Source organism: Stylophora pistillata, chromosome 1 (genome assembly GCF_964205215.1).
Source record: "Stylophora pistillata chromosome 1, jaStyPist1.2, whole genome shotgun sequence".
NCBI classification, from domain to species: Eukaryota; Metazoa; Cnidaria; class Anthozoa; order Scleractinia; family Pocilloporidae; genus Stylophora; species Stylophora pistillata.
The window spans coordinates 3,239,539-3,265,301 of NC_142519.1; the positions used below are offsets into that span (position 1 = coordinate 3,239,539).

The 25,763-nt window shown below is 38.3% G+C and overlaps 2 protein-coding genes and 2 pseudogenes across 4 annotated transcripts; 1 reads left to right on the forward strand and 3 right to left on the reverse strand.

Moving 5' to 3' along the window:
- Nucleotides 1–2,138: 2,138 nt before the first annotated feature.
- LOC148740842 (uncharacterized) lies at nt 2,139–3,721 on the reverse strand (annotated as a pseudogene).
- A 5,653-nt stretch (nt 3,722–9,374) lies between these two features.
- On the reverse strand, nt 9,375–23,045 carry LOC111333671 (tyrosine-protein kinase receptor torso). 3 transcript variants are annotated; one of them, XM_088732766.1, is made up of 14 exons: nt 22,889–23,045; nt 21,789–22,008; nt 21,208–21,438; nt 20,601–20,825; nt 20,248–20,526; nt 19,438–19,579; nt 18,615–18,826; nt 17,997–18,181; nt 16,782–16,862; nt 16,308–16,433; nt 15,253–15,464; nt 14,943–14,983; nt 14,403–14,499; nt 9,375–10,763 (listed from the first exon to the last, which is right to left on the reverse strand). In XM_088732766.1, exons 3-14 carry the CDS (start codon nt 21,251–21,253, stop codon nt 10,583–10,585), a joined length of 1,827 nt encoding a protein of 608 aa, XP_088588892.1. In that variant the 5' UTR covers nt 21,254–21,438; nt 21,789–22,008; nt 22,889–23,045; the 3' UTR covers nt 9,375–10,582. The 3 variants fall into 3 exon arrangements, with proteins under 3 accessions (XP_088588892.1, XP_088588886.1, XP_088588884.1); XM_088732760.1 differs by having other exon boundaries at nt 16,308–16,430; nt 19,438–19,582; XM_088732758.1 differs by having other exon boundaries at nt 19,438–19,582.
- Nucleotides 12,582–14,381, forward strand: LOC148740843 (uncharacterized; annotated as a pseudogene).
- LOC148740844 (snaclec B1-like) lies at nt 22,949–25,542 on the reverse strand. The gene is made up of 3 exons (XM_088732771.1): nt 25,284–25,542; nt 23,673–24,076; nt 22,949–23,085 (listed from the first exon to the last, which is right to left on the reverse strand). Exons 1-3 carry the CDS (start codon nt 25,366–25,368, stop codon nt 22,966–22,968), a joined length of 609 nt encoding a protein of 202 aa, XP_088588897.1. The 5' UTR covers nt 25,369–25,542; the 3' UTR covers nt 22,949–22,965.
- Between the last annotated feature and the right edge of the window lie 221 nt (nt 25,543–25,763).

Below are 25,763 nucleotides of genomic sequence, written 5' to 3' on the forward strand. Positions count from 1 at the left end.
TGCGCACATTTAGGCAGGGCAAGCCAAAAAAAAATAATAAGCCGTTCGCTTCTCTAGAAATTCTGTTGTTAACTGTATTAGGTTCTTTTGAGTAATGTTTCGTGTTGTTTGCATTAAATCGCCCCTTTCATAAAGAGCTATATCTTCGTTGAAGAATTAGAGATTCTAAGGGATTGAAGTCTGAATCGACATCATACTAATTAAGGCGTATTAAAATAATTTGACTTTACAAGCTGAGTTGATAATATAAATTGGCTACAGTAAAAAGTTTCAAAGCTGACGTCTCGAGCGTAACCCCTTCGTCAGAGCAAACAGAAAGCTCTCACGCAACGGCTAACGCTCTAAAGGTCAGCTTAGATACTATTTGCGATGTCTTATTTACATGAACTCAGTTGATAAATCCTATTGATTTGGCAAGTTTGTCGCCTTGCTATGACGACGTCATGCCCCAGCTGAGCCATACGACGATCACATTCACTTCGCCGAGCTTGGTGATGCTTCCTATTAGGGTTAAACTGTATACAAAGCTTCCAAAGAAGTACGAAAAATGAGAAAATATCAGTAGCAATAAATAAGACACCATATGATGAACGATCCTCGCAGTAGAGAGCGCTATTTATGCAATAGCGAAAATCAGACCTGAAAAAAATCAGGCCTGTACGGGACTCGAACCACTGACCTCTGCGATATTAGTGCAGTGCTCTACCAATTGAGCTAACAAGCCAACTGGAAGCAGGCCGTTAAGTTGATTTGTAATAAACCCGTGATGATAAATCAGATACAATGAATATATGAAGTTCATACATATTGAACTGCGGTATTAGATACGTATGATGAACGATCCTCGCAGTAGAGAGTGCTATTTATGCAATAGCGAAAATCAGACCTGAAAAAAGTCAGTCCTGCACGGGATTCGAACCCGTATAGGTCTGATTTTCACTAAATAATAATAAACTGTTTTAAACTGTCACGTTTGTTAGTGGTAATGTCTTACCGCGAGTGTATATGAGTCTCACGAACTGAGTAAAGTGGAGGAATAAAATGACTAGAACGACTAGCTTATAAGGACGAGTTCTCTTTGCTCATTCCTCCTCCTCATTCCTCCTCTTTATTCCTCTTCTTTCCTCCTCTTTCCTCCTCTTTCCTCCTCTTTCCTCCTCTTTCCTCCTCTTTCCTCCTCTTTCCTCCTCTTTCCTCCTCTTTCCTCCTCTTTCCTCCTCTTTCCTCCTCTTTCCTCCTCCTCTTCCTCTTCCTCCTCCTCTTCCTCTTCCTTCCTTCGCGGAATTTTGTATAGAATTTAAAACACTTTCGTCACTGCTAGTGATCACACTCGCGCGTTACAGCTTATTTTTTAATTAAGAATTGAACTAAAGTAAACATTTTTATTGAGAAAAAATGCTATTGCCAATTCGTGAGAGAGAAAGAGAGAGGAGAGATTGATTGGAGACATAACGTGAGCTGTACTCTTTCGCGTATGAAGTGTTTTGATAATGGATCGTGATTCGTGCAGATCACCTATAGACCACTTTCATAAATGGCTGCCGGATTAAAATTCTTTTGTTTACATATAAATTTGCCTGGGTGGCCTCGTTCTCCAGTACAAAATTCAAAAGAATATATTATCTCAAGCGAGGCCACTTGGGCAAATTTAAATTTAAACAAAAGAATATTAATCCGGCAGCCATTTATGAAAGTGGTCTATGGAAGTTTACTAAAGATAACAAGTAAGTCTGAGCGTTTAAGGCAATTATCGTAGAAATATAAAATATATCAAAATGTATGATTTCCTTCTCATGTAGAGTCTTATAAAAGAAGAGAAAGCAGCGAGCAAAGAGAACTCGTCCTTATAAGCTAAAAAGAGCAAATCCCACCACCCTCCTTTACTACCAGAAATGACCATAGACCACATGTCTGCAAAGACAGGTCCATTGAAAACAGAATCGAACACAGAGGTGTCGCAGGTAACACCCAGAGAGTATGATATGATAGAAGTGTCTAATAATGGTTAGCAGATGGTGTACATTTCTAAACTTAGTCTGGTCATAATTAAAACTCGACAAAAAACTGTTTACAACATGATTTTATTTTGTCTTTGTTTCGCGTAAACATACACACATACTATCCCCCTACTACAGTGGTTACGCAGTGTTCATTTCCTCCTCTTTTTCACCATCATCATCATCACCATCATCGTCACTTTCATCCAATAACTGTTTGTTGATCAGACGATTCAATAGGAATTTTCTCCTGGCCTCGGCAGCCTCTAAAGCCTCCTCCCAATCCATACCGTCTTCTTTCATCAATCGTCGAGCGGTATGCATGACTTGCCTATGTATTTTATCCTGTTTAATACAGTTATACCACTTTAGACGATGCAAGTATAACCTTCGCAACTTACGCCTAGCTAAAGGTAAGAGCGAATTGTCATACTCGGATGCCCCCTCTTTTTCCTGTTCTTCTTCTTGTTCAGCCAAAGTTGTTTTCATATCATCTTTCACTTCCTGTTTCAATTCTGACCACGGATTTATACTGACAATGTCATCATCATCGTCACCGTCATCCTTGTCTTCATCTTCACCTACATCATCATCGTCTTCATCATCTATGTTCTCAGACTCTTAATCTTCTTCTAGTGGTTCGCCAAAGACATCTAGATCCTGAGAATTATCAGTCATGGTCACACACACACACACACACACACACACACACGCGCGCGCGCGCGCGCGCGCACACACACGCACACACACACACACGCGCGCGCACACACACACACACACACACACGCGCACACACACACACACACACGCACTATAAGTTTTCTCGATGTGTACTTGCTGGTGGTTGTTCATAAATGATTTCTGTCTAATGTGTAGGGCTGTTTTAGTTTCACTTTTCTAGGATATAATCGCATACATCCTTCATGTGTCAAAAGATGACTGAATACGCGGTGAGCATCCTTACTAGCAGGATGTAAATCCGGGGTGATATACCCGTAGGGTCGTTGAGTTGTCTCACAATACACTTGCATAATACCTTGCTATTCCATGGGAAAGGCTTGTAATAATAAATTTTTGAAACCCAATTGATTACGTTGGGTTTTGAAAGCAACCACGTAATGAGCATTTCTTGAAATACTTTTTGCATATTTGCCAGGTGGAAACATATCTTGACAAAGATAGATAACAGTAATGTTACGATGATGAGAATGTTTGGTGAAAAGGTCTAACACTTCTTTATCGTCTCCTCCTTCAGTCATAAGACCACAAATGACCAGTAATTCACCATCTTTAGGGAACCATTGCTTTAACTGTTTTTCATCGGGTAGGTTATCGTGAAATTTTATACCATGTTGATGCATCTCACGGTATCCATCTTGCCAAGCACCGTAAGAGTAGTGAATGACGGTAGGGGGTGACGCAAACAATTCATCCAAATGTTGCAGCAGTAATGATTTGGTGAAGCAAGTTTTACCGCATCCCGAAGGACCAACGATGAATATGCTACTGGGTGATTTGAATTTGAATCCCTCACGCCACCTTTGTGATAGATCGAACGACTGAGTCGGGTCTGTAGTCACGGTTGGAATGGAATGGATATTCGCAGTTGAAGGGAACCGTTGATTTGGATTGACCCTTGAGTTCACGCATGAATTTTTCTCGTGACGCTCTTTGTTATCCGAACGCGTGAATGCTCTATTGCAGTAGCGGCAAAGGTGTGGCATTATCTGATCAGAAGTTTATCAAGGTAACACGACTCCCATTTCGTGTCACAGCATTACTAATGAAAAATGTAAGGTTCTCTGCTTTTAATGTATTATTGTCTCACCACTTTCCCTATCCTATCACCGCCTCTTGCACGACTAACACCCTCTTCACCTGTGTGCCAGATATCTTTGTTCTTGTTAGATTTTGATAATGTGTCTAACTTGGCACAGAGTTGATCGTATTTTTTCTGTAATTCAATCAATTCAGTTTTCACCCGCGTGTGCTGAGATATCTTGGGTGTCTTTCCTTGCCTTCCTTCCAACAATTGTGGCTCACTTTTTCGCTGTGGTAGCAAGGATTGATAATGTTCTTTGTTTGCAGCAAGATTCTTTTCAATCTCTTGAATCGCTTCATCTAAGACCATACATTCTACTTGTTGGTATGCTTCGTTGACACGTTTCTGAGCTTCAGGACTTTGCAGCTTAGGGTAACTTTTCATTGATTTCATGCTTTTGGGGAATGTTCCGTTCTCGGCATGTTTTTTATATTCCTTCGACACATTTTCGTGATACTTTACGCGTGCATGAACAGCATGCATTTTTCGTCGATACGACTTTAGAACCACGGAAAGATCCTGAGTACTCGCCATCGTCCGCACTCTTTGCGAGCAGGTAAGAAATGAGTGTGGAAGTAGACACTTCGAGTTTTATCATATTGTTTACAGCCTTCTCCGCTATGTCTAACAAACTTTAAAAGAACGTGCACTTTAAAATATTAATTATAATAATTCAAAGTGCGTGCACATATAGAACCAATTGGTTATTTTTCTTATATATAAAACGGAACTGATCATCTCGTTCATTTGAGTAATATAATTTATTCTTCTTCACATGGACTCACTCGTTCTAGTCATTTTATTCCTCAACTCTACTCAGTTCGTGGAACATACACTCACGGTAAGACATTACCACTAACAAATCAAATTCTGGTGTGGGGGCTTCACGAAGGCGAGTGAAAAACGTTTGGGGTTTATATAAATACATTTCTTGCTCATAATCTTATTCGGTTAGAATAGCATGGCTAATCTAACCCGCGAAACCCAAACGCGTACTCTCGGGTCCCATTATTTTTTCCCAATAACCCAGGTTCGAATCCTGGTCGCACCACTTTTTTTTTTTTCCATATGGAATTCTCATATGACACAGGTATATAAATCTCCGTTATACAAGTATTGGAAGGGGGTTACTGATAATAATCTATCAGTGATTCCTTTTCAAACCTTTTTTTTTTCTCACAATTTGTTTTAAAAACACTGCGAAATATAACAAGAGCTGGATCTGGGGCAATAGAATATCCACAATCACGCAGAACAAAAAATTTTAAAAAAATTGTTTTGATTTTTGTTTTAGAGTAATAGAAAAATCCGAGTCCCAGATGGGACTTGAACCCACGACCCTCTGGGGCTCGGAATTTTCTATTACACTAAAATTGTTTCATCTTTTGTTCAAGAGAAGGCGAAAACCATAAGGGGAGGAAATTATGCTGGCCCCAGGCAATGCCTAATACCTTGGCTACTCCCGCATCCTAAAACAAATGAACAAAATCAAAAAGTTGGAACAAGTTCACCATTCTCCGCGTTTCGAATCTAGATTTTTCAGTGTTCTACTTTCAGTTTTTCACCAACATTACTTTATTCCACTCACACTTCGCTCACATGTGGGAAATCGGACAAAAACGTATCGGTAACGTTTCGGTGACGATAGGTTCAGGTTCGAATCCTGGTCGCACCACTTTTTTTTCTTTTTCTTTTCTTTCTTACTTTTTTTCTTTTTTTTTTTTTTTATCAAGCAGACGCAGCCGAAGGCTGCGTTCTCTTCCGGAAGCCGCCCGAAGAGAAGAAGAGAGGAAGAAAGATGAGAATCCATTTTTGTGAAGTAAATTAAAGTAAATTTATTCCGACTATGTAAATAATATGTGTGAAGGTGTAGTCTGATCGTCCGGGTGAGTGTAGTCCTGAGAAGGACTGTTGTCGGTGGTAGTGACTGACGTTTCGACAACCTGTGCGGAAGTCATCATCAGAGTCAAGTGAAGGATTGTTGTCAGTAGAATGTTCTTATTCCAGTTCGTGTGAAATGATCGGTTGGTTTTGCCGTGGTGTTATTGGCTGTAAGACTGAAGTGACGTAAGTCGGTCGTGATTGGTCTGTTTCGATCTGTCGGTAAAGTTAGGTCGTTCTTTTTCGATGGTTTGTGATGTTTATGTCGTGAATGAGTCGTTTGTATGGAGCGGGTAGTTGTTGACATCTGTTTAGGGGAGTCTGTTCTAAGTTAGTAAACCAGCTTACTCGATATATACTCAATATTCGGCTTAACCTCGGCTCTCTAATTCGGCTGTACTTCGGCTACACGGCTCTCTGTACCAATTTGATCTCGCCGTTTTTTAATTTATTTACAAACCCGGACCTAGGCCCCGCCGGTTCCCCGTGGTAGACGTCCTAGACTACTCTTAATAATCACGATATATATAGAGGTCACATAAATATAACAAATCAGTACGTTTATGAAAGTCCAACATAGCATCTTTGTTGTCGTTTCCCAGAGTTTGATCACAAGGCACCTTGTATTTATCAGAAAATGTTCTCCTGTCACTCTGTCCACATTTTCTGTTCACTGATAACTCATTTGATTTCTGGTTTGATTCTAGAGAGACCTTCGCTAAATCATTTGATTCTTTTAGTATTTTGAGTGTGCGTGCGTGTGTGTGTGTGTGTGTGAGCCTATACAGTGTCTGTTTAGGTAGCCCGCCTAGAATAGCTTTGCTAACTGCGGGCTACAAAAGCCTTTATTTCTTTCATTTTAAAAAAATAAAGTCAATGTTGTTGTTGTTGTTGTTGTTGTTGAGTTCGCGGAGCGACCGGTTCGAAGTATACGCTCATTACACACGCCATCTTTTAGAGAGGGTCTACCGCGAACGGTGTGTGGGTCTGTATCAAGTTGAGCGTAGAAAAGATGACAGAAATTGTTAACACATTCGACATATCCGCCATCTTCGAAATCGTGGAAAAAAGGTTGCGCCTTTATTATTACGTGTGTGCGGTATTCCCCATTGCACGTGATGATCTTTGTGGAGAAACCTGAGGGTATATCTTTAGTCTGTCGCCCGACTAAAAACGAAACAGGGTGGCCAAGATGGCTTAGGGCTGCTAAAGACGAAGAATACTAAAAAAAAACACGAGTTGTAATTTGAAATTACAATTTCAACGTTAAAACCTTTTAAGACGAACAAACTACAGCTTGGACTTTATTAACTTTTTTCTGTCAAAAAGCTTGAGAATGTTTCAGTAGAGATGGTTTTTGCTATAGAATACAATACCATTGGGTCACATAACGCAAGTAGAATCTTTGCTATCATACAACAGAGTTAACTCTTCTTCTTAGAAAATGTGCGGCCAAATTTGCGATCTGAGATATCGCTAAAGAAAACCTTATTTCCAACAATGTTGCCTTGTTTCTCAAATTCCACATTAGTGTATACTTTACTGGAACGTATCGTATGCAATCGTATACTTTACTGGAACGTATCGTATACACCACAAAAGAACAAGACACGAGCATTCAGAGCTAAGACAAGAAATGACGTCTTTGCTACGGTAAGACATTAATTTTACCCTTTCGTCCTCCGAATTTGCTTCATTTGTCACTCACCTTTGATTAAATTGCAGCATAAAACGACGAATTCTCAAAGACTGTTCTCAGTCCCGTCATGTTATGAGTACAATTCATAGTTGCCCTCACTCGATTCAGATCTAGGGGTGACTATTGCACCCATTTTGACTATTGCGTTAGTATTGCGATAGTTGAATCACCATTACAATAGTATTGCGATAGTGGTGATACTATTGCAATACTACTGCGATAGTGACATTGTAGTGTGACAATTAGTATTTCATTGAGATAAAAAGATATTTTTGATATAAATGCCCTATTCAATCTTCCCTGTACAATGCAAGTTATACAAAATTGAGAAAAAAATAAAAATCCACTGATTTTCTGCATTTTTGTTATGTAAATTGAACATGATAGTATGTCACAGAAATTCCTATCAAACATCTCACTTCAGTCTTATTAACTTGAACTGTAAACAGCCGTTAATTTTTAAAGCAAAGTAACACATTTTTGGATACAAATTAACTCTTAAATACTATACTCACTTCATAAGAGTTTTTGTAAGTTTGTGAATCATTCATTTGAATTATCAACAAATGTAATGAAATACTGAGATCTTCCAGAAACAGGGAAAATGAGCAATAAATACAGTCCAGTAGCAGATGGCTTCATGCAATGATTTTGCTAAGGATTCCAATTCTTCTTGAGAAAAACTAATCTATCTACATGTTCCATACGCTGGACTTCGCTTTCTTGTTTGGAACAATTTCAAAAGATTCCTCACAGGTCATTGCTTTTGAGAAAAAGCCATAGAGCAACTGGATCGGATGTCGCAATGCTTCCTAGAGGGGGGACAATAAAATGTTTTCCCGCCATTTTGAATGCGAACAGGAGCCTGGAGGCGAATTTAGAAAACAAACATGGTGGGCCAAGTCGGGGAAGACTGTTTTGGCGGGAAATTGTCCCGTATACTTGGAATAATGAACAGCACAGACAGACGAGAAGAAAAGAGGAATTTCTTAATTGAAGGAAGACGCTTCAGGAGATCATTTAAAAACTATTGTAACTATCGATATTTTATGAAACTATCGCGATTATTATCGATAGTTAAACTTGGTATTGATTTATTGCTATCGGAACACTTACAATCGTGATGCATCAATAGTTCCATGAATCGTTACACCCCTATTCAGATCTGTAGTATTTTGGCATGTCCAACTCAAAGGAGAAGTCGTCGTGTTCATTATCCAAGTGTCATCTTTCTCCGGGAGAGTCTCAGCAATAAATACCACAGGAAACGAAATACGTCAATGCAGTGAAGCTTTTCCATTCAAGTAAACTCGTTCATAACTGACACTGTTGTGTTGTGTTGTGAACATCGATTTCCGATGAGTATGCAATCCATTCTAGCATTCCTTTTGCACTTTGTTGTCACTTTTCACATTAATCCACTTTCAAACAACATATCTGTCATTCATGCACCCCGTATGGTCATGTAAACATATCAAACCTTTCAGCCAAATTTCGCAAGCCATTTGCCATTCTTTGCTATGTTTATTAGAATGGCTGCCATTAATAAACCTCTACAGACCCCAGATGTTATGCGACTCGTAAAAGAACAAATTTTCCCTCCAATGAATTGCTTTTTTGTCTTATTCTCGCGTCAATAAGGACTGAATCTAAATTTAATCTTTACTCTAGCATACCTCGCGCGTTATTGTTTTGAAAACTTAAATTTATTTACAGCAATAGTACAATGGGCATCGTATACTCAAGATGATAATACCCATACTTCTTTTTCAAATCCGCTGGAATGAGCTGGACTCTCGGTTAGCGGAATCTATTAAATAAGCGGAAACAAAAAACGGTGTGGATCAGCTAACGCCGCTTCCCTGACAACCACAATCTTCATTTGTCACTCGATCATTATTTCCCTCGAGTCCATTGTCTTAAAGTCTTAAACAGGTTCCACATCAGTGTGCCACGGGCTCGAAGGTTTATATGGATTCATAACGGCATTTGAAGGTTTAATGTGAGTTTTATATTTCTAATATTCTCTGTATATCGTTCATGCAGTCTAAGATTAATCTAGGTCGTCTTCTGTAGAGCAAAATCTTAGCTCTTATGCGTGTTTGGTTTTCTAAAGCTTGGTAACCAGCCGCTGACCGGGAGATGAGCCCATGTACAAAGACCGAACTTGGAAGTGAGGCGGAAGTCGAACCTATGTCAGCCTCTTCCTGATTCGAAACCTTTCATTAACGCCTTTCCTTGAAGCTTTGTGAGGGTTTTCATACAGCAATCACAAGATATGTTTCCAAGAGTCTTGGATTTATTACAACGTTTTGTTTACACTCCTGTTAGGAAAGCGTAATAATGAGTTATGACGCAAAATGTATCACAAACACAAAGTACCTTAACATTGATTTATTGTATGTCATGCAGCTACAGGAAGACGGGTTTAAAGAATAAAACACGACTGCTTTCAACAAACCAAAAACGAATCAAAGCAAAACGAATGGAAAACAAAGAAAAGTGACAATAATTCAAACTGACCGAAAGGTTTACGCCCTAACCTTCGAGGAGCATGAAGTGGTTCTCAGTTCTATAGCGTCACTGCTCGTTTTAATGCGTAGGTTCCCGAATTCCTTTTTTATGTGATCTCTGTTTTCAAAAACCATAAATTCTCTAAATCAGCTCGTCAAACTAGTAACCTTTGCCAATTTCTTTGCCAGCTGATATCCTTCCTGCCAATTATGCCACCGAATATTGGCAAGCTGACTCTTCCTGAATTGACTTGAAGGATCCTCCTTGAAATTTCGTGGCAGTCTTCTTACGTTATCAGTGTTTTATTCTGAGTAGTATTTTTTAATGTCTTCTCACAATTTTTGTTGAGAAATGTTTGTTTGTAACTGGGACCGTCAATGGCATCTCGCGTTCCTTAACATGGAAGGCATAAAGCTGCGAAGCAAACGAAAAACTTCAAGCTGTAGAATGAAAGGATGGATTCTCATAGCATTAAAATTCTAGCTAATAGCCAATTTTCAGAAATGTTGCTACAGTAAAGCTTAAAACTTAAAGTATTGACGAGCCTGTACGACTCCTGCCATTCGCAAGCGATCTTAAAAAACACTCTTGTCTTCAGAAATTATGTAAACAAAAACAAAGGCGCAGTGGACCTGGATACTTTAAGCTCTAACGTGTATTCAAATATGTTTATTCCGTTTCCTCGGAAGTCTCAGGGGCAGCGCTGTACCATGGACTTGTTTCATCATAATTGTTCAAGTCGCAGTATGGTACGTCCCTGGTCATTATCTCCTCCAGTCTGCTAATCAACTCTGGGAAACTGGGGCGAGTTGTTGGATTTTCTCTCCAGCATTCAGTCATCAAATCATATCTAGAACAAGTCCAAGAACATGACGTATCAATCAAGATAAAGAAACAAAAGTTAAAAAATCATCTTGATAAGAAAAACTAGAGGTTGACCCTATGATGTTTCCCTTAGTAAAAGATAAAAACAGGCATAAGCTCTGTACAATATCAAACATTAAAGAATTATTTACCAGAGATAGCTTGAATAGCCGACAATCTATGGTAACAATGAATAAACAAAACAAACAGCTGATGGATATTTAGAAAGCGCTTTAGCGCGCTTAAAACCGCTCAGGCTCCTAGCCTCAACGATGGATCCTGGCAGACTATTCCAATTCCGTACGATTCGGATAGGAAAAGAATCTTTATATGGATTACACTTAGCTTGATTAACGTAAATAAAATATACAACTCTAAAAGTGGCAAAGCCTTTATGATTGAGTTTCATCGCAGGTAAAGTAGTTTCCTTGATTTAAGGAGTGCCAGTTGATCTTTTTGTCTGATCGACTGGATGAAAATATTTCTAAAGGGCTTCATGGGTGACAGTTACCGAATTTTGAATAAGCTAACCGGAATTCATCATCACAATCAAACAAGGAGTTGTTAGTCCATCGAATTTAAAAAGGTCTGGTCGGTGAGAGGTGAGAATGTGAGCAAAGTAAAGCGAAAAAAGTAAAACAGGACAAGATAAGGACCAAACCGGAAAAAAAAATTGAAAAAAAGAACAAAAAAGGAGAAGGACTAAAACGACAAATGAGCAGCTGAGGGAAAACAATCAATCATAGTGAGAGTAAATAATTTGGATATATCAACAAAGTTGAAATGGTAAATTGGCCACCGTAACGATTACAAAAGTAAGTTTTTGGCACATAGCTCTAATGGTACCATTAGAGCTATGTGCCAAAAACGCAATCACCTCACCAAACAATATCCTACATTGGCGCTCTGAACTTTCCAAAATCTGTCCAGCAGTTTTATTACAATCTATCCGCGCCAAAAATTCAGGAAACTAATTGGAAACTTTTTAATCATATGAACCAAATTAAGACCCAAAAACTTGACCAACTTATCGGTCCCCAAATCGCTAACCACTCATCACGAGAAAACCTCAAAACTGTAGTTACAATTCCAGAAAACCTCTCACTTTCCGATTCAGTAAAATCCATCCTTAGTAAGGGCTTAAATTTCGTTCCCATTTCTAAAACAACGGACGGATTCTCAATTAAACAAGACGTAGAAAAATTCCTTCGCCGCGCTCAATTAAAAGCCTTTTTTCACAACAAAGAGGATGATTCTAACACCCCGAACACAGACACTTTCAAAACACTTCAGACTCGAAAGTCTAAATGGACTCCTCCAGAGGGCCAATTCGCATCATTGGACTTTTTTATCAAAAAATGCCGCCACGATATCAACAAATTTAATTTCAAACGTATTACCAAATTTTCTAAATCTCTCTCCCGAAGAGTGGTCGCCTCTAAAAAGCCTTAGAAAACGCAAAGACATAGTTATCAAAGCGGCCGATAAGGGCGGCTCAGTCGTTGTTTGGCTCACCGACCTCTACCAAAAAGAAGCTTTGCGGAAACTTTCTGACACATCTTAAATCAAAAGGTCGACAAAGACCTCACTGCCAGCAATCAAAACACCGTCAAGAATACGATCAATCAACTCATAACTAAACAAGAATTGTCGGCCACAGCAAAAATATCTCATCATAACCACTCCTAGAACTTCTTGTAATTACTTCTTACCTAAAGTTCACAAACCTTACAACCCGGGTCGGCCCATTGTCTCGGCTTGCAGTTGCCCTACCGAACTTATCTCCAGCTATCTAGACAAAATTATGGCTCCCATAGTCAAAACTTTACCATCATATATTAAAGACAGCCAACACGCTCTTCAAATTTTTCCAGACTTTGATTTCCTTGGCCAAAACAAACTTCTTTTCACCATGGATATTACGTCTCTTTATGCTGTCATTCCTAATGGCGAAGGCCTTGTGGCCCTTAAACATTTTTTTTCCTCAACGTACTGTTAAAGAACCTAAATCTGAAACACTACTACGCTTAGCCGAACGTGCTCACACTCAATTTTTTTTCATTCGGAAACAAATTCTTCAAACAAACCAATGGTGTAGCCATGGGCACCAAAATGGGACCTAGCTATGCCAATCTCTTTGTAGGTTTTGTCGAACATCAATTTTTCAGCCAATACAACGGCTCCAATCCTGAACTCTACGGTCGCTACATCGAAGACTGTATCGGCGCTACCTCCTCTACCAGAGAGGAGCTCACTCAGTTCATAACCGCGGTCAATTCTTTTCACCCGACTCTGAAATATACCTGGGAAATTTCTGACAATTCTTTATCCTTTTTAGACATCAAAGTTTCAATTGAAGGCAACGGTTTATGCACTAGTGTGCATTACAAACCTACAGACTCACATAATTTCTTGTTATATTCGTCTTCGCATTCATCTCACGTTAAGAATTCCATTCCTTTTCCTCAGTTTCTAAGAATTCGTCGTTTATGTAGGGATGACTCTGATTTCCACCACAAATCAGAGTCAATGTGCCAGTTTTTCGATAAACGTGGTTACCCTGTTTCTGTCGTTCAAGCTAGTTACCACCGCGCCCAACTTATTGATCGACATTCAGCACTACAAACGTCACATAAGGAAGATTCCGACCGCATTCCATTCACTCTCATGTTTCATCCTCACAACCAAACAGTTAAATCCATCAGTCTTAATAACTTTGAATTACTTTAAAACGATCCAGAGACAAGCACTATCTTTTCGCAGCCTCCACTCACTTCATTCAAACGCGACAGAAACATAGGTAATTTTTTGGTCAGAAGTTCTTTTCAGACTAATGACCAACCAGGCACTTTTAAATGCGCTCGTGCACAATGCAAAACGTGTCCTTTCATTCACAACACTGATAAAATATCGGGACCCAGACGATCCATTAAGATCACCGATCACTTCACTTGCACCTCCGCCAATGTAATCTATTGCACAACTTGCACCTATTGCAAAAAGATATACATCGGCGAAACAGGCAGAAGACTAGGTGACCGATTCTGGGAACACCTTCGAGACGCGGAAATGAATGACAAGGACACATCGAAACCAGTCGCTAGACATTTTAATTTACCTAATCATTCTAAGCAACTTATGGCAATCTGCGTTCTTTCCTTACACTTAGGTAGCACGGAAAGCTGTAAAACTCTTGAACAAAAGCTCATCTTTCAAACCGGCAGTCTAAATCCCACAGGGATCAACGAATGCTTTTTATTCCACTAATTTATTCGTGTTTTTCTCGTTGCCATGTTCCCATCAATAACGAAGCTCAATTTTCTGCCTTTAAAAGCACACACAACCCACAATTCCTCTATTCGCACTGACAAAGGACTAACGCTCGAAACGTCAGCTTTTGTAATCGTTACGGTGGCCAATTTACCATTTCAACTTTGTTGATATATCCAAATTATTTCGTTACCCCCACCGACGCAGCCCCAAATAGTTTCTTTAGAAACTATCAGGCTTTATTCATAGTAAGAGTAAACACAAGTAATCAAGACAAAGGCAAATATAAAAATGATTTTTTAAAAAAATTCTTCACTCAAAATGCTGGAGACCGTCGCACAGTCATGCTACTTACACTTCATCAGAGCACATGTCAGGCCTTCCCATAAGATAACCTGTCTTTAGTAGCTTACACAATTGCGAATTAGTTAACGTTGGGTAGGGAACTCCTCCTGTGTAGAATAAACGAAAATCATACCCGCAATGTAAAGTAAACAATTCCATCAGTTACTGAAGCAAAGGCTTTCAGTAAAGCTATGTAAAGGATGCCGAATTTTTCGTTGATTTTACTAAGTACACGACACGGTCCCTTTATATATAGGCATAATAGTAAAAGTTTCTAAAGTAATGCACTTACGGCAACTTTGATACAAAGCAGCAAGAGAAAATCATGGGAAATTATTTTCTCTTCAAAGTGCGAAACACCAATGTCATACAAGTTTTTGCAATGTTTAGAACAGATAACACAATTCTATGAGGTAGGCTTTACTTTTACGCTACGTTTCATCACAACAAGGTGCATGATTTTTTTGTCATGATAGGAAAAAAAATTAACCCGGTTCGAATTAGACAGACATACTGAAATACAGAAGCTGAGAAATCAAAGAGGATTTACCCATTGTGGCCATTTCCCATAAAAGCACCCCATAGGACCATCTGTGGAAAAAAGATGAAAGGTCTCCTTAAAAGCATATATACGACAATGCTTCTAATTCAAAGAAAGAAATATCTTTCCAATTAATGCTACGATAGGTCCAACAAATATTTGCTTCTCTTAGATTTGTTTGTTTCTTTTGTTTTGTTCTTGTTGCTGTTGTTGTTGTTTTTGCCTGTTTAGCCTTATTCATCTTTAGGTCTAGTCCAATTTTACGCACCTGATAATTTTTATTGAACAAAAAAGACACTATAAAGGAACATATACCTACACATCACTTTTGGTGGTAAAAACACTGTAATAGATAGATTCTGGAGCCATCCATTTAATGGGGAGTTTCTTTGTCTTTTTGATGGTGTAAACGTCTTCATATACTTGACGCATCAGCCCAAAATCTGACACTTTCACTCGATCATCATTGCCAACCAGAACATTACGGGCTGCAAGGTCACGATGGACAAAACCTCTGTCGGCAAGATGGTTCTGGGGCAAAAAATGGTAAACTACTTTTAAAAACTACTCAACATTGACGCGACTTTGAAAAATCTTAATGCATCCTTTTCTTTTTGGTTTAACTTTCATTTGGTCTTCACAACTGACTTTTCATATCGTAAGGATATTCAGCAGATTTGAGAGTGGGAATGCTTTCATACGAAAAACAGCACAGTCGCGAAATTCACTTCAAGTTTTTCTACTACAGTGTGCTGCTAACACATTTTTTAACATGGTACTGCGCGATTGTCAGCTCCGGCTAAGAGGGAAAATTGCTGCTGGGTGTACAAGTCTGTCAATGGTCTCTGTCCATCATATGTTTCTGATCTACTCAAGATCAAGTTATCATCAAGGTCTTTACGCTCTAGCTCTATGGACTATCTTGTGCAACCTGTGTCAAAGACAAAGACCTACGGGGACAGAGCCTTTTATGTGTGTGCACCTAAGTTGCAGAACAGTATTCCTTTTTCAATCTGTAAATCTAGCTCCGTAGCTATTTTTAAACTGAGATCATTAAGACTTTTCTCTTTTCAAAATTTTTAACTAGTAATTCTCTTCTGTTTGATTGAATTTTACTTATGTGTATTAGGTTATTTTATTATTCTATAGTGTTGTAAAGCGCCACGAGAAGCTTTTGATGTGCGCGCTATATATATATATATATATATATATATATATTATTATTATTATTATTATTATTATTATTAAATTTGAGGTCCCAGAGGTTCACGGGAATTTTAAGCAGGAAGTGCCTTTCGCCTCCTTCTTGACCTCCTCTCTCCCCCTCCTCTCCAATGGAATAGTTTGAAATATCATTTAAAGAGTTCATGATACCATTCCTCTTGCTACTTGCGCGGCAAAAGAAAGCAGTTGTCTTGTGGAAAAGTCATTCTCTTCTACTTTGCCTTGTTCTGTAGTCTCAGTTGAAACCAATTGGGATGGCTTTATTTTCCCTTGCTGCTGAATCAATAGATATAGAAAAACGAAAGAAAGAGAAAAAAAAAAGCAGACAAGTCCCACAAGAACTTTTTAAGTTGAACATATAATGATTATTGAAAGGTTTGCGTCGGGACCTGAGGCGCAGAACATACATCCCGCTTTTGAGTGTTATGAAAAGAGTACACTATACAAATATCAAACGAACAGTGACCATCACTCGAGGCTTACTAAACGGGATATTTTATGTTTCTCATTTGCAAATTTTCCGTTTTACCTAATTTTCTCTCCATCAGTTACACTTTTACGTGCATTCCCAATGTAGTATAGTTTTAATGAGCACATCTCCAAATTTTTACTTGACTAACTCACTTGGCATTGATTGCTCTGTGGTTCACTTTCCTCGTAAAATTTCTCTGCTTGTTTTTCTTCTGTGGCCAGATACTGATTGATCTAAATGCGATGGGTACACGTTTTTTAAAAATCAGAGGATTGCACGAGAAGAGATTGGAAGAAAAACAAAAAACTAACGGTAGCTTCCAAAATGTAACGTTTTTGAATAAGATATGAAGCCCTGCTTTAACTACATGTCATAACTACTGAGAATCTCTCAAACATTTTCACAGTCACGTACATATCTGTCTCACGAGATTTTAACTATGAATTTAATTACGACTGCATTTCTTCATGAGTGCAATGTGAAAGTAACTCAAGACTGTGTCCAATTTTGTTGTTGTTAGATACAATGAATATATGAAGTTCATATATTTTGAACTACGTATTAAATACGTATGATGTACGATCCTTCGCAGGATCGTACATCATACGTATTTAATACCGTATTTCATACGTATTTCATACGTATTTAATACCGTAGTTCAAAATATATGAACTTCATATATTCATTGTATCTGATTTATCATCACGGGTTTATTACGAATCAACTTAACGGCCTGCTCCCAGTTGGCTTGTTAGCTCAATTGGTGGAGCGCTGCACTAGTATCGCAGAGGTTAGTGGTTCGAATCCCGTACAGGCCTGATTTTTTTCAGGTCTGATTTTCGCTATTGCATAAATAGCGCTATCTACTGCGAAGGATCGTACATCATACGTATTTGTTGTTGTTGTTGTGTTTTTTTTTTTCTTGGAGGGGAAGGGGCTGTAGAGTACACCTGGATCAGACTTCATCAAAAGGACGAGTGAGAAGAGTGGAAAAACAGCTTTGGAAAGACCATTTCATTTTAAGAAGCAAAAGTTAGTCAGAGTTATGACTAAAAAAGACCATAATTTGACCTTCAATCTTCTAATCCTCGTGCAAAGACGAAAATTAAAGGAATTGTAAAATTAAAGGAACTGTATAATTAAAGGAATTGAAAAACTATACGCCTTGAAAACATTCATGGGCCTGAATCCATGACTTCCATATACTTATTGGTCGCCTCCAGCATCTGAGCTACGAAACCATATTATGGCAGCAAGCTGGCATATTTTACTGGCCCCTAATAGGGAAATACAATTGCTACTGAAAAGTCTAGTTTAAATAACTGGATTTGTATTTTACTGCATAAAAGTTTTATCATTTTCCTCACCGATTTCCTTTTCTTTCGTAACCACTCTAACAAGTCACCATATGGAACATACTCCAACACCAGGAATTTGTGCTTGCACAATGTGGAACATCCAACAAGAGACACAATATTCGGGTGTGCAGCTAACAACTTCATCTGGGATATTTCATTAAGAAAGTCTAACACTTGCTCCTCGCTTGAATCAACTAGGGAAAACATTAAGGTCTAAAAGCTTAAAACATTTTTATTTCATGGATTTCCCTTTTCGAGACGTAACGGCCTTAGAATGTGTATATAATACCTTTTGTGTTAAAGGACCATCAAGGTTCAATTTTGGTTAAATCAAAGGTAATTGAAAATTGCTAAAAAAAATTTAATAATGAGGCGAATGAAATTTACTTTCATAACCTCAAGATTAGACATGCATCTTGGATTCGTTTTGGAAAGTTTTTTTTTTATCTACTAACCATATTGATAGGACGCTTTTACAAATGTTAAGTCTACATTGCAAAAACTATCACCCAAGTTACACAAATTTGGATGTCTCAGTTATGTATGAGATGAAGTAAACCAGAAGTAAAAAACAAATAATTTTGAAACAAAAACCACCTTAAAAGATTTAAAAGGATTTTAAAGTACCTTGCAATTCTTTCACGGCTACCACCTGGATTGTGTTATTTTGCTGCACTTTTTCTACAGGGTCAAAAATTTCAATTCCTTGTCGTTTTTTAAGAGTGGCCTTATAGACCACACCAAAGGCGCCTCGGCCCAGCTCCTCCTCGTATTCTATTTCCTCAGGAAGAATCTCCCATTTATCAAGTGCAATGATTTCAAGTCCATTCCTCGCAGATCTGGAAAAAACAAACAAGCAAAGAAAAAACCGTCAGATTACAGATGTCAAAAACAAAGTCAGTCTTCAAAGATAACTAGATGTAGCTCTTCCTTTGTCGCCAACTAACTGAGATTCTGACGGAGACCAAAGTTTAATAAAGGGCTATTATCTAGAACTGCCTATGAAGTATCTTTTCAACGCAGATCAACTTGTTGATTATTGGATGAAGATAACCTTCATGGCCAGAAACGTGAGCATCGATGTTTGCATACAAAACTAATGTTCTAATAATTCCTATTATCACAAAAAGAACGAAATCTAATGAAATAGCTCTTTCATATATATACATGAAAGTTATTGTCTTTGTGTTTGACGTAATGAAAGAACTTCTGATTTACTCAACCAAGAGAAACAAAGTGTTGAATTAGAACTAAAGACGGTGATTTTAAAGTCTGGAAAGTATGCAAACTCACAGAAGTAAATCAATACGTTTTCAAACATCTATGGAGAGGGCTAAGGTGAGCTTGGATCAGACAACTCTTGTATTCTTTACATTCGATGAATTCTTTGATTAGAGTGAAAAACTAATAGAACTAACAGGAAACTCAGTTATCAGCAAAAAGATGTCACCTTTCCATTTGTTTGCGTCTTGACTTTCTGTAGAACCAGAAGCCTGTAATAAAGCAAAGCAGTACCAAACCTGCAACAGTAGCCATTGACGCATAGGCTATCGTGTTGTTCACTTGGAAAGGTTCTTCTTCCTGCGTCGCGGCTACTGCAAGAAAATATGGTGAATAATAATCTGCGTTCACAGGCTTTTGCGGTCGTAAGCTGGCATAGTATGGTTTCCTTCACTTTTTTTTTCTCAGCACGGTGTAGGTAAAAAAATAAAAATTCAAAAGGTTATTCCAGACACGTGCCTGTCTCCAAAAAATGCCAAACCATGATTTTTAGAATGAAGAACTGCCGGGGAAAAACTTAGTTATAACGAATTTGCTTGTGTAGGTGACTGAAATGGAACGCTTGTGGAATTAACTGCAAAAGCCATAATTAAGCGAAATTCCAATCCTGCGAGTTTTCTTTGCGAAAAGACTGATAATTTCGAAAGAAACTGTTTGGGGCTGCGTCGGTGGGAGTAACGAAATAATTTAGATATATCAACAAAGTTGAAATAGTAAATTGGCCCCCGTAACGATTACAAAAGCTGACGTTTCGAGCGTTAGCCCTTCGAGGGCAGTCAGCTTTTGTAATCGTTACGGTGGCCAATTTACCATTTCAACTTTGTTGATATATCCAATTTCTTTGCGAAAGATCTTGAATTTTCCATTCTGAATTTAAATGCAGCTTTACTTTAAAATCTTCTTCTAAACTATGTGTTGACGACCCTCGAAGTTCAAACGGTAGCTAAACAAGCCGGAAGCTTTTTTTTTTCACGTTTACCTTCGTTGCAAAGATTCTTGCCACAACATCGCACCTGACAAGCATTACTTGGTTCGTCGCAACCAGCGAAAAATTTTCCAGTGTTGTTACAGTGTAAGTTATTGGTGCATCCATACTCAAAGTGCTTAGTGACGCTGGATCCATCCTGTGAAGTTTGCTGCATCGAGGCATAGTAACAGCGATCATCCTTTGAACTCCTACAAACGTGTTCTTGGCGTCTCTTTTGGCATTCGTCGTGAGAAACCGTGCTGCTGCATTTGAAACAACTCAACTCCGACTCTACAATGAAAAAATTTGCTTCATTTAAATGCCCGAAGGATGCCTATAAAGAAAAAAGCTTAAGTTATAATTACCTTTATTACAAAAGTTATCGTCACAGCAGTCCACAAATGATTTATCGGACGTGGCTTCGCAGTCTTTAGTTGTGGCGCATCCTTTATAAAATGTTTGGTGGTTGCCATTGCTGGAATACTCGACTTTAACACAGCGGTTCCTCGGTAATGTACAGGTCACTTCTGTTTGCTTCCTGGCACAGCCAGCAAATGATACATTGCTTGTGCAATGATAACAGGTGATATCTGAATAAAAAAATTATATATGTATATAGCCACATGATTTCTTTCTGCGATGTAGTGGCAGACATTTCGCTAAGTGAAGAACTGGTACAACAGTCTTCACCGATGAATTGTAGTTCATTTCAACCATTTCGTTGAAAAAAAGAGAACCTTGAAAAAGATCAGGCCTCTTAAGGATTCAACCCACGCCATGCCTCAAACTTACGTGCTGTTGCCAGAAAGACGATGAAACCAAATATCGAAAAGGAGAAAGATTGACCTTGATTTCGAATTTTCCCGTCAAATTGTACTGTTAAATTCAACCTCTAGATCTTTGGTCCTTTCATTATTTCGGGAACGTTTGGTAGCCAGCTTTGCACTGAGGAGAAACATGAGTTACGTTTACCTTTATTGCAAAGGTTGTTTTTACAGCATTCAACAGTGTCCTTCATTTCTTCTGTACACCGATCTGCTGATGTACAACCTTTGTAGAAAACAGCAGCTTGTTCATCGTTATCTTGAGTTGAATTTCTTTCTTTGGAGCAGTAATTTTGTGGAAATGAACAGTTGACTACAACCTGTTGTGTTTCACAATCGGCAAAAGAAGTCTCACTTGAGCACTGAAAACATGCAATACCTGGCAAAACAAATTATCATTTGATTGGTTTACGCGTTGTGCCTGTGTAATTGGACAGTATGCCCGCGACATTAACGGATGCTGTTGGCTTGATTATTGGAGTCGTTGTTTTCAAGGAAAAAAACTCCAAATTGATGTTTTTATGGAAATTTCATGTTATTTCCTTAATAATTGTTTTGATTTATTTGTTTATTCCTGGCCCATTTCAGTGGCAAGCTGGTTTGTGTGATATCGATAAAAGGACTTTATGTTACACCTGTGATCGAAAGATCACTTGTACGAGTGCGGACCCGTTGGAATCTAGTCGGGAAGGCTTTCGCAATTTTCTGGAAAATCATTTTTGCACGTACCGTTGGCCGGCCGTTCACAGATATGCGGAAACCACCGATCGCACACCTGGTCTTTCCAAAAACCAAAATACTTTTTAGCGCCCACGACCACACAATCCTCCCTATCGTCCCCGTTGTCAGGCTGCCTCGGTGCCCAACTGGTGAAGTTGACGGTACTGTTATCCACTTGCCATACAAATCTTCCTTCGTGTTGGATGTCGCTGAGGCCAATCCATACGTACTAGAGAAGAAAAATTCTTCTTTAGCTTGCGCTATCCGTTTGGGTTTGACAGGACCCCATACTCGGTGCAAAGTGTTTACTGTACCAAGTTAAGTTAGAAATATTTCATCTCATCCGAGCAATCCAAGGTAAATTAGAAGACGAAACAATACATGGCAGCTTGAAAGATTCTTATTTATTTATTCTTGCCTGGGCGTGGTTTTTCTCTCGATATTTTTTAACTCGAATTTCTGAGCAGTATTTTAAAAAAACCAAAGCAAATCTAGGCCTCTACAGCCTTTTACAACAACTCCAGCGATATAGAGGCCTTACAGGAGGTGGGGGTCTAAGTATTCCATACCCTAATAATATTAGAAACAAATATCCCATATTCCATTAATTCCTGTGGTTTGTATCGCTATACTTCCAGTTCGATATCCCAGAAACTCTATTGTAAATATCCCATATACCGTTGATTTTTTCCTCGAATACTCCGTGTCCCTACAATTTTCCAATTTCCAGGAAAAAACAATTGAAAGAAAAAGCATAAATTGTCTAGGGTAAATAGCTGTGGAAAACGCTGTGGCCCTACCGGACCCCTTGTCGAGGGGTCTGGTCCCGAGACCTTTCCGGGTCCTGTGTTGTGTTCTTGGGTAAAATATTTTATTTTCACAGTCCTTCTCTCCATCCTGGCGTATAAATACGTACCATCGATTTGTCATGGAGGCTTAATGAAATGCTACTCCTAGTCCCTCCATGTTGGGGAAACCGGGATAAGCTTTGGATGGGTGGGTCACAAAGGTCAAGGGCTGACTTGAATTTTAGTTTAAAGACATCTATGAGCAGTCAACTATTCATTGATAACCTTCAGGGTTATTATCGGTAGTTGTATCATTATTACCTCGTATGATGTTGTAAGTCCTGTGATGCGGAGGAACACGTTTAAAAAATTCTTCTCGGATGCATCGTCTATTTTTATCAAATATCCACCAGATTCACGACATTTTTCTTTTGCAACTGTCCAGGACGTTTCAGATTCAGTTCCTTTGTAACATGAAAAGCCATTAAAATACCAAGAAGAAGGACAGGGAAGTTTGCCTATTGAGGAAGCAAGATAGAGTTGACAAAATACAGGTTTGTAATTTTCTTCTGCATTTTTCACTCTTACATGATTCTGCAGCTACAGTTCTCTATTTGAATCTTTATTAATTAACACCAATATCCACACGATGAAAGGACCACAATAACTTATTTCAACAACAAAACTCTGTTTCCTAATCTGGTTTATTCTTGAGAAAGATATAAATAACGAAATTTTTAATTGACCAAATGCAGAATTTTTTACTGACAAATACCAAAATAATCTTATCACATGCAGTAAGGAAAATGGCTAATGAGATCTTGGAAAAGAAAGGGTTAAGTCGCGGTATAGTTCAATTTTTCATTAGAAGCTGCAAAGTATTATTTACAAGTGTGGAAAATTAGTGCTAGGAAGTGTTTTTAAGCAGAGGAATAACTTCCTATCATTGAGGACAACCGTCTATCTATGTTCTGGCTACTGACTGCATATTCTAATTGCCATTCTTTTTCGATTGTAATCATCCACTGTAATTGTGATCATTGCACTTTCCAAAACGTTGTTCAAAACTTGAAATAAAACAATAAATAGATATTTTTATGCCTACCCTTTGGCTTCTCACAGAGGTAATCAAAAGTATAGGAGCACGGATAGTCATGCCATCGCTTTCACTTATGCTGTGGGCAACACAATATTCTCCTCCAGTCGGTTGTCTCCTTCCCCAGTTATTGTAAACTGACCCATTGAATGGAGCACCATCACTCCAAGCAAATTCACCATCACCGAGCGAGTCATTCAAACCGATCCAAATTAGTTCACTTCCGATACCTGACGATATCTCATCGACAAAATCCATCTCCTTTTTGTTTACTATACTGACAAGGTCTCCGCCGAACCCTAAACACACTGAACGAGCATCACCCCAGCTAAGTTTCGTTGAGAAAAGAAAGTTGGTCATGATCTTGTAGCATGAGCTGTCAAATGCTCTCCAGCCAGGAGGACAGTCTAAAGCTAAACCGAAACATGACAGAACAATCATTTAATGATAGATTTTTTTTTTCAAAAAAAAATTGACCACCATGCCGGAAACATTTGGAAGTCAAAGCATTAGCTGCATTTATTGTGCTACATGTTGAATAATGTCGTTCAGTCGTGGAAAATGTCAACTAATGTCATGAGTTAGTTTGCTAATGAACTTTTAAGTAATCAGTGTATTGTCAAGACGCACACTAATCATTTCTCGACAAAACTCACATAATATGCCGTCAGAGTTTAACAAAAAAGTATGATTCTATAAGAACGGCCAATGTTTTTCTCTTTTGGCCGATAGCAGAAAACTTCGGCAGAAGGTTTTTCAACTAAATACAGTCAAGCTGTCAGCCGTTCGTATACCTAATGAGTTAATACTTATGTAAAACACGAAAAGCTCCCATTGGCAGTAATTAACTATGCACCTGCAAAAGGCGTACACCTATCTTTTTTCTTTACATAAGTTCACAAAGAATCCTTTTTATGGAGCAAAAATTTTCAAGTTATAGTTGTTGTTAAGTAGAATTGATCTGAACGTAGAGTGATCATAAATGGTTGCAACAATTTAAGGTTATTTCTTAAAAATAATACGAAATATTGCTTAAAAAGAGCATTTTTTTTCTTTTTACATTTACATAAGTTCGCTATTTAAACAAGTGCATATGGTAATATTAATTTTACTGCACGCGTTTTGTGGGTATAAAAAACGTAGCGTGACAGCTCAATTTTTTGAAATCCTACCGGTTAGAATCATCTCTATTTCCTTTGACAACATGGCTAAAAATATTTGTAATTTCCATGTATCAAAAAAAAAAAAAAGGAAAGAAAAGAACGAATAAAACTGTACAAATGACGACTAATCGATCACAACACAGCAAGTGATGGGTTATCGAAGGGTGGCGTGTGTATTTAAAATATTAAAAAAAGAAAATTGTGTTGAATGAGGAAAAAAAACTGTATTTCATTTTTGTTGGATTTTAATGTAGTGCAATGTTGTTCACTGTTGTTCAATGTTCTCCACCCAACATGACAAAGACGTAAATTGATCATGAAACCATAACACCTTTTTAAGTTTGGAAAAGCTTTTCTAGTTCTGACTCGATACTGCCAATCGATCCGCCTACTTTGCAAATGTGCATGTATATCTTGATAATGTACAAAAATTCAGCTTGTGCCATGAAAATCTTACCTTGAACGGCTGATGTAGGTAGTGGCCCTCTAAATATAAAGGTTATCAATAACAAACCTAAGCTTCTTAAAAGAAGGTATGACATATTTCGTGCAATCGCGTTACAAAACGTCCAAACTCCCGTTCGAAATATGTTTCCTTTACTAAGAAGTCGAGGTCAAATGTATACTGCGGAGTAAAATCCTCTGACATCTGTCATGGTCATTTGCGAATGCAGTTAAACCGCGTGTTTGAACTGCGTGTTAAAACTGCGTCTTTGAACTGCGTGTTAAATTCACCTTTTTGAATATTAATGACATATGTTAATTACTGGTATCGTGAAGGTCTTCGAGAGAGTCGCGATGTTTTTCGATATAAAGTAAGCACTAACTGTGGTGAGAATTTTCGTTAAGCAGCGCCTCTGGGGGCAGCTGTGTAAAGTAGTAACCTTTTTATGTGGCTGTTATGGCTTTTTTCCTTTTTTTTTTTCAATAAAACCTC

Bases quoted from the DNA above. Each gene is read 5' to 3' on its own strand.
- LOC111333671 (XM_088732758.1), bottom strand. From the start codon at position 21,253: ATGAAGGACACTGTTGAATGCTGTAAAAACAACCTTTGCAATAAAG. The intron at 20,527-20,600 runs GTAATTATAACT...TTTTCATTGTAG, and splicing joins CGATAACTTTTGTAATAAAG to AGTCGGAGTTGAGTTGTTTC. The intron at 19,583-20,247 runs GTAAACGTGAAA...ATTTTCTTGCAG, and splicing joins CAAGAATCTTTGCAACGAAG to TAGCCGCGACGCAGGAAGAA.
- LOC148740844 (XM_088732771.1), bottom strand. From the start codon at position 25,368: ATGTCATACCTTCTTTTAAGAAGCTTAGGTTTGTTATTGATAACCTTT. The intron at 24,077-25,283 runs GTAAGATTTTCA...GTTTCGGTTTAG, and splicing joins ACCTACATCAGCCGTTCAAG to CTTTAGACTGTCCTCCTGGC. The intron at 23,086-23,672 runs GTAGGCATAAAA...CTTCCTCAATAG, and splicing joins CCTCTGTGAGAAGCCAAAGG to GCAAACTTCCCTGTCCTTCT.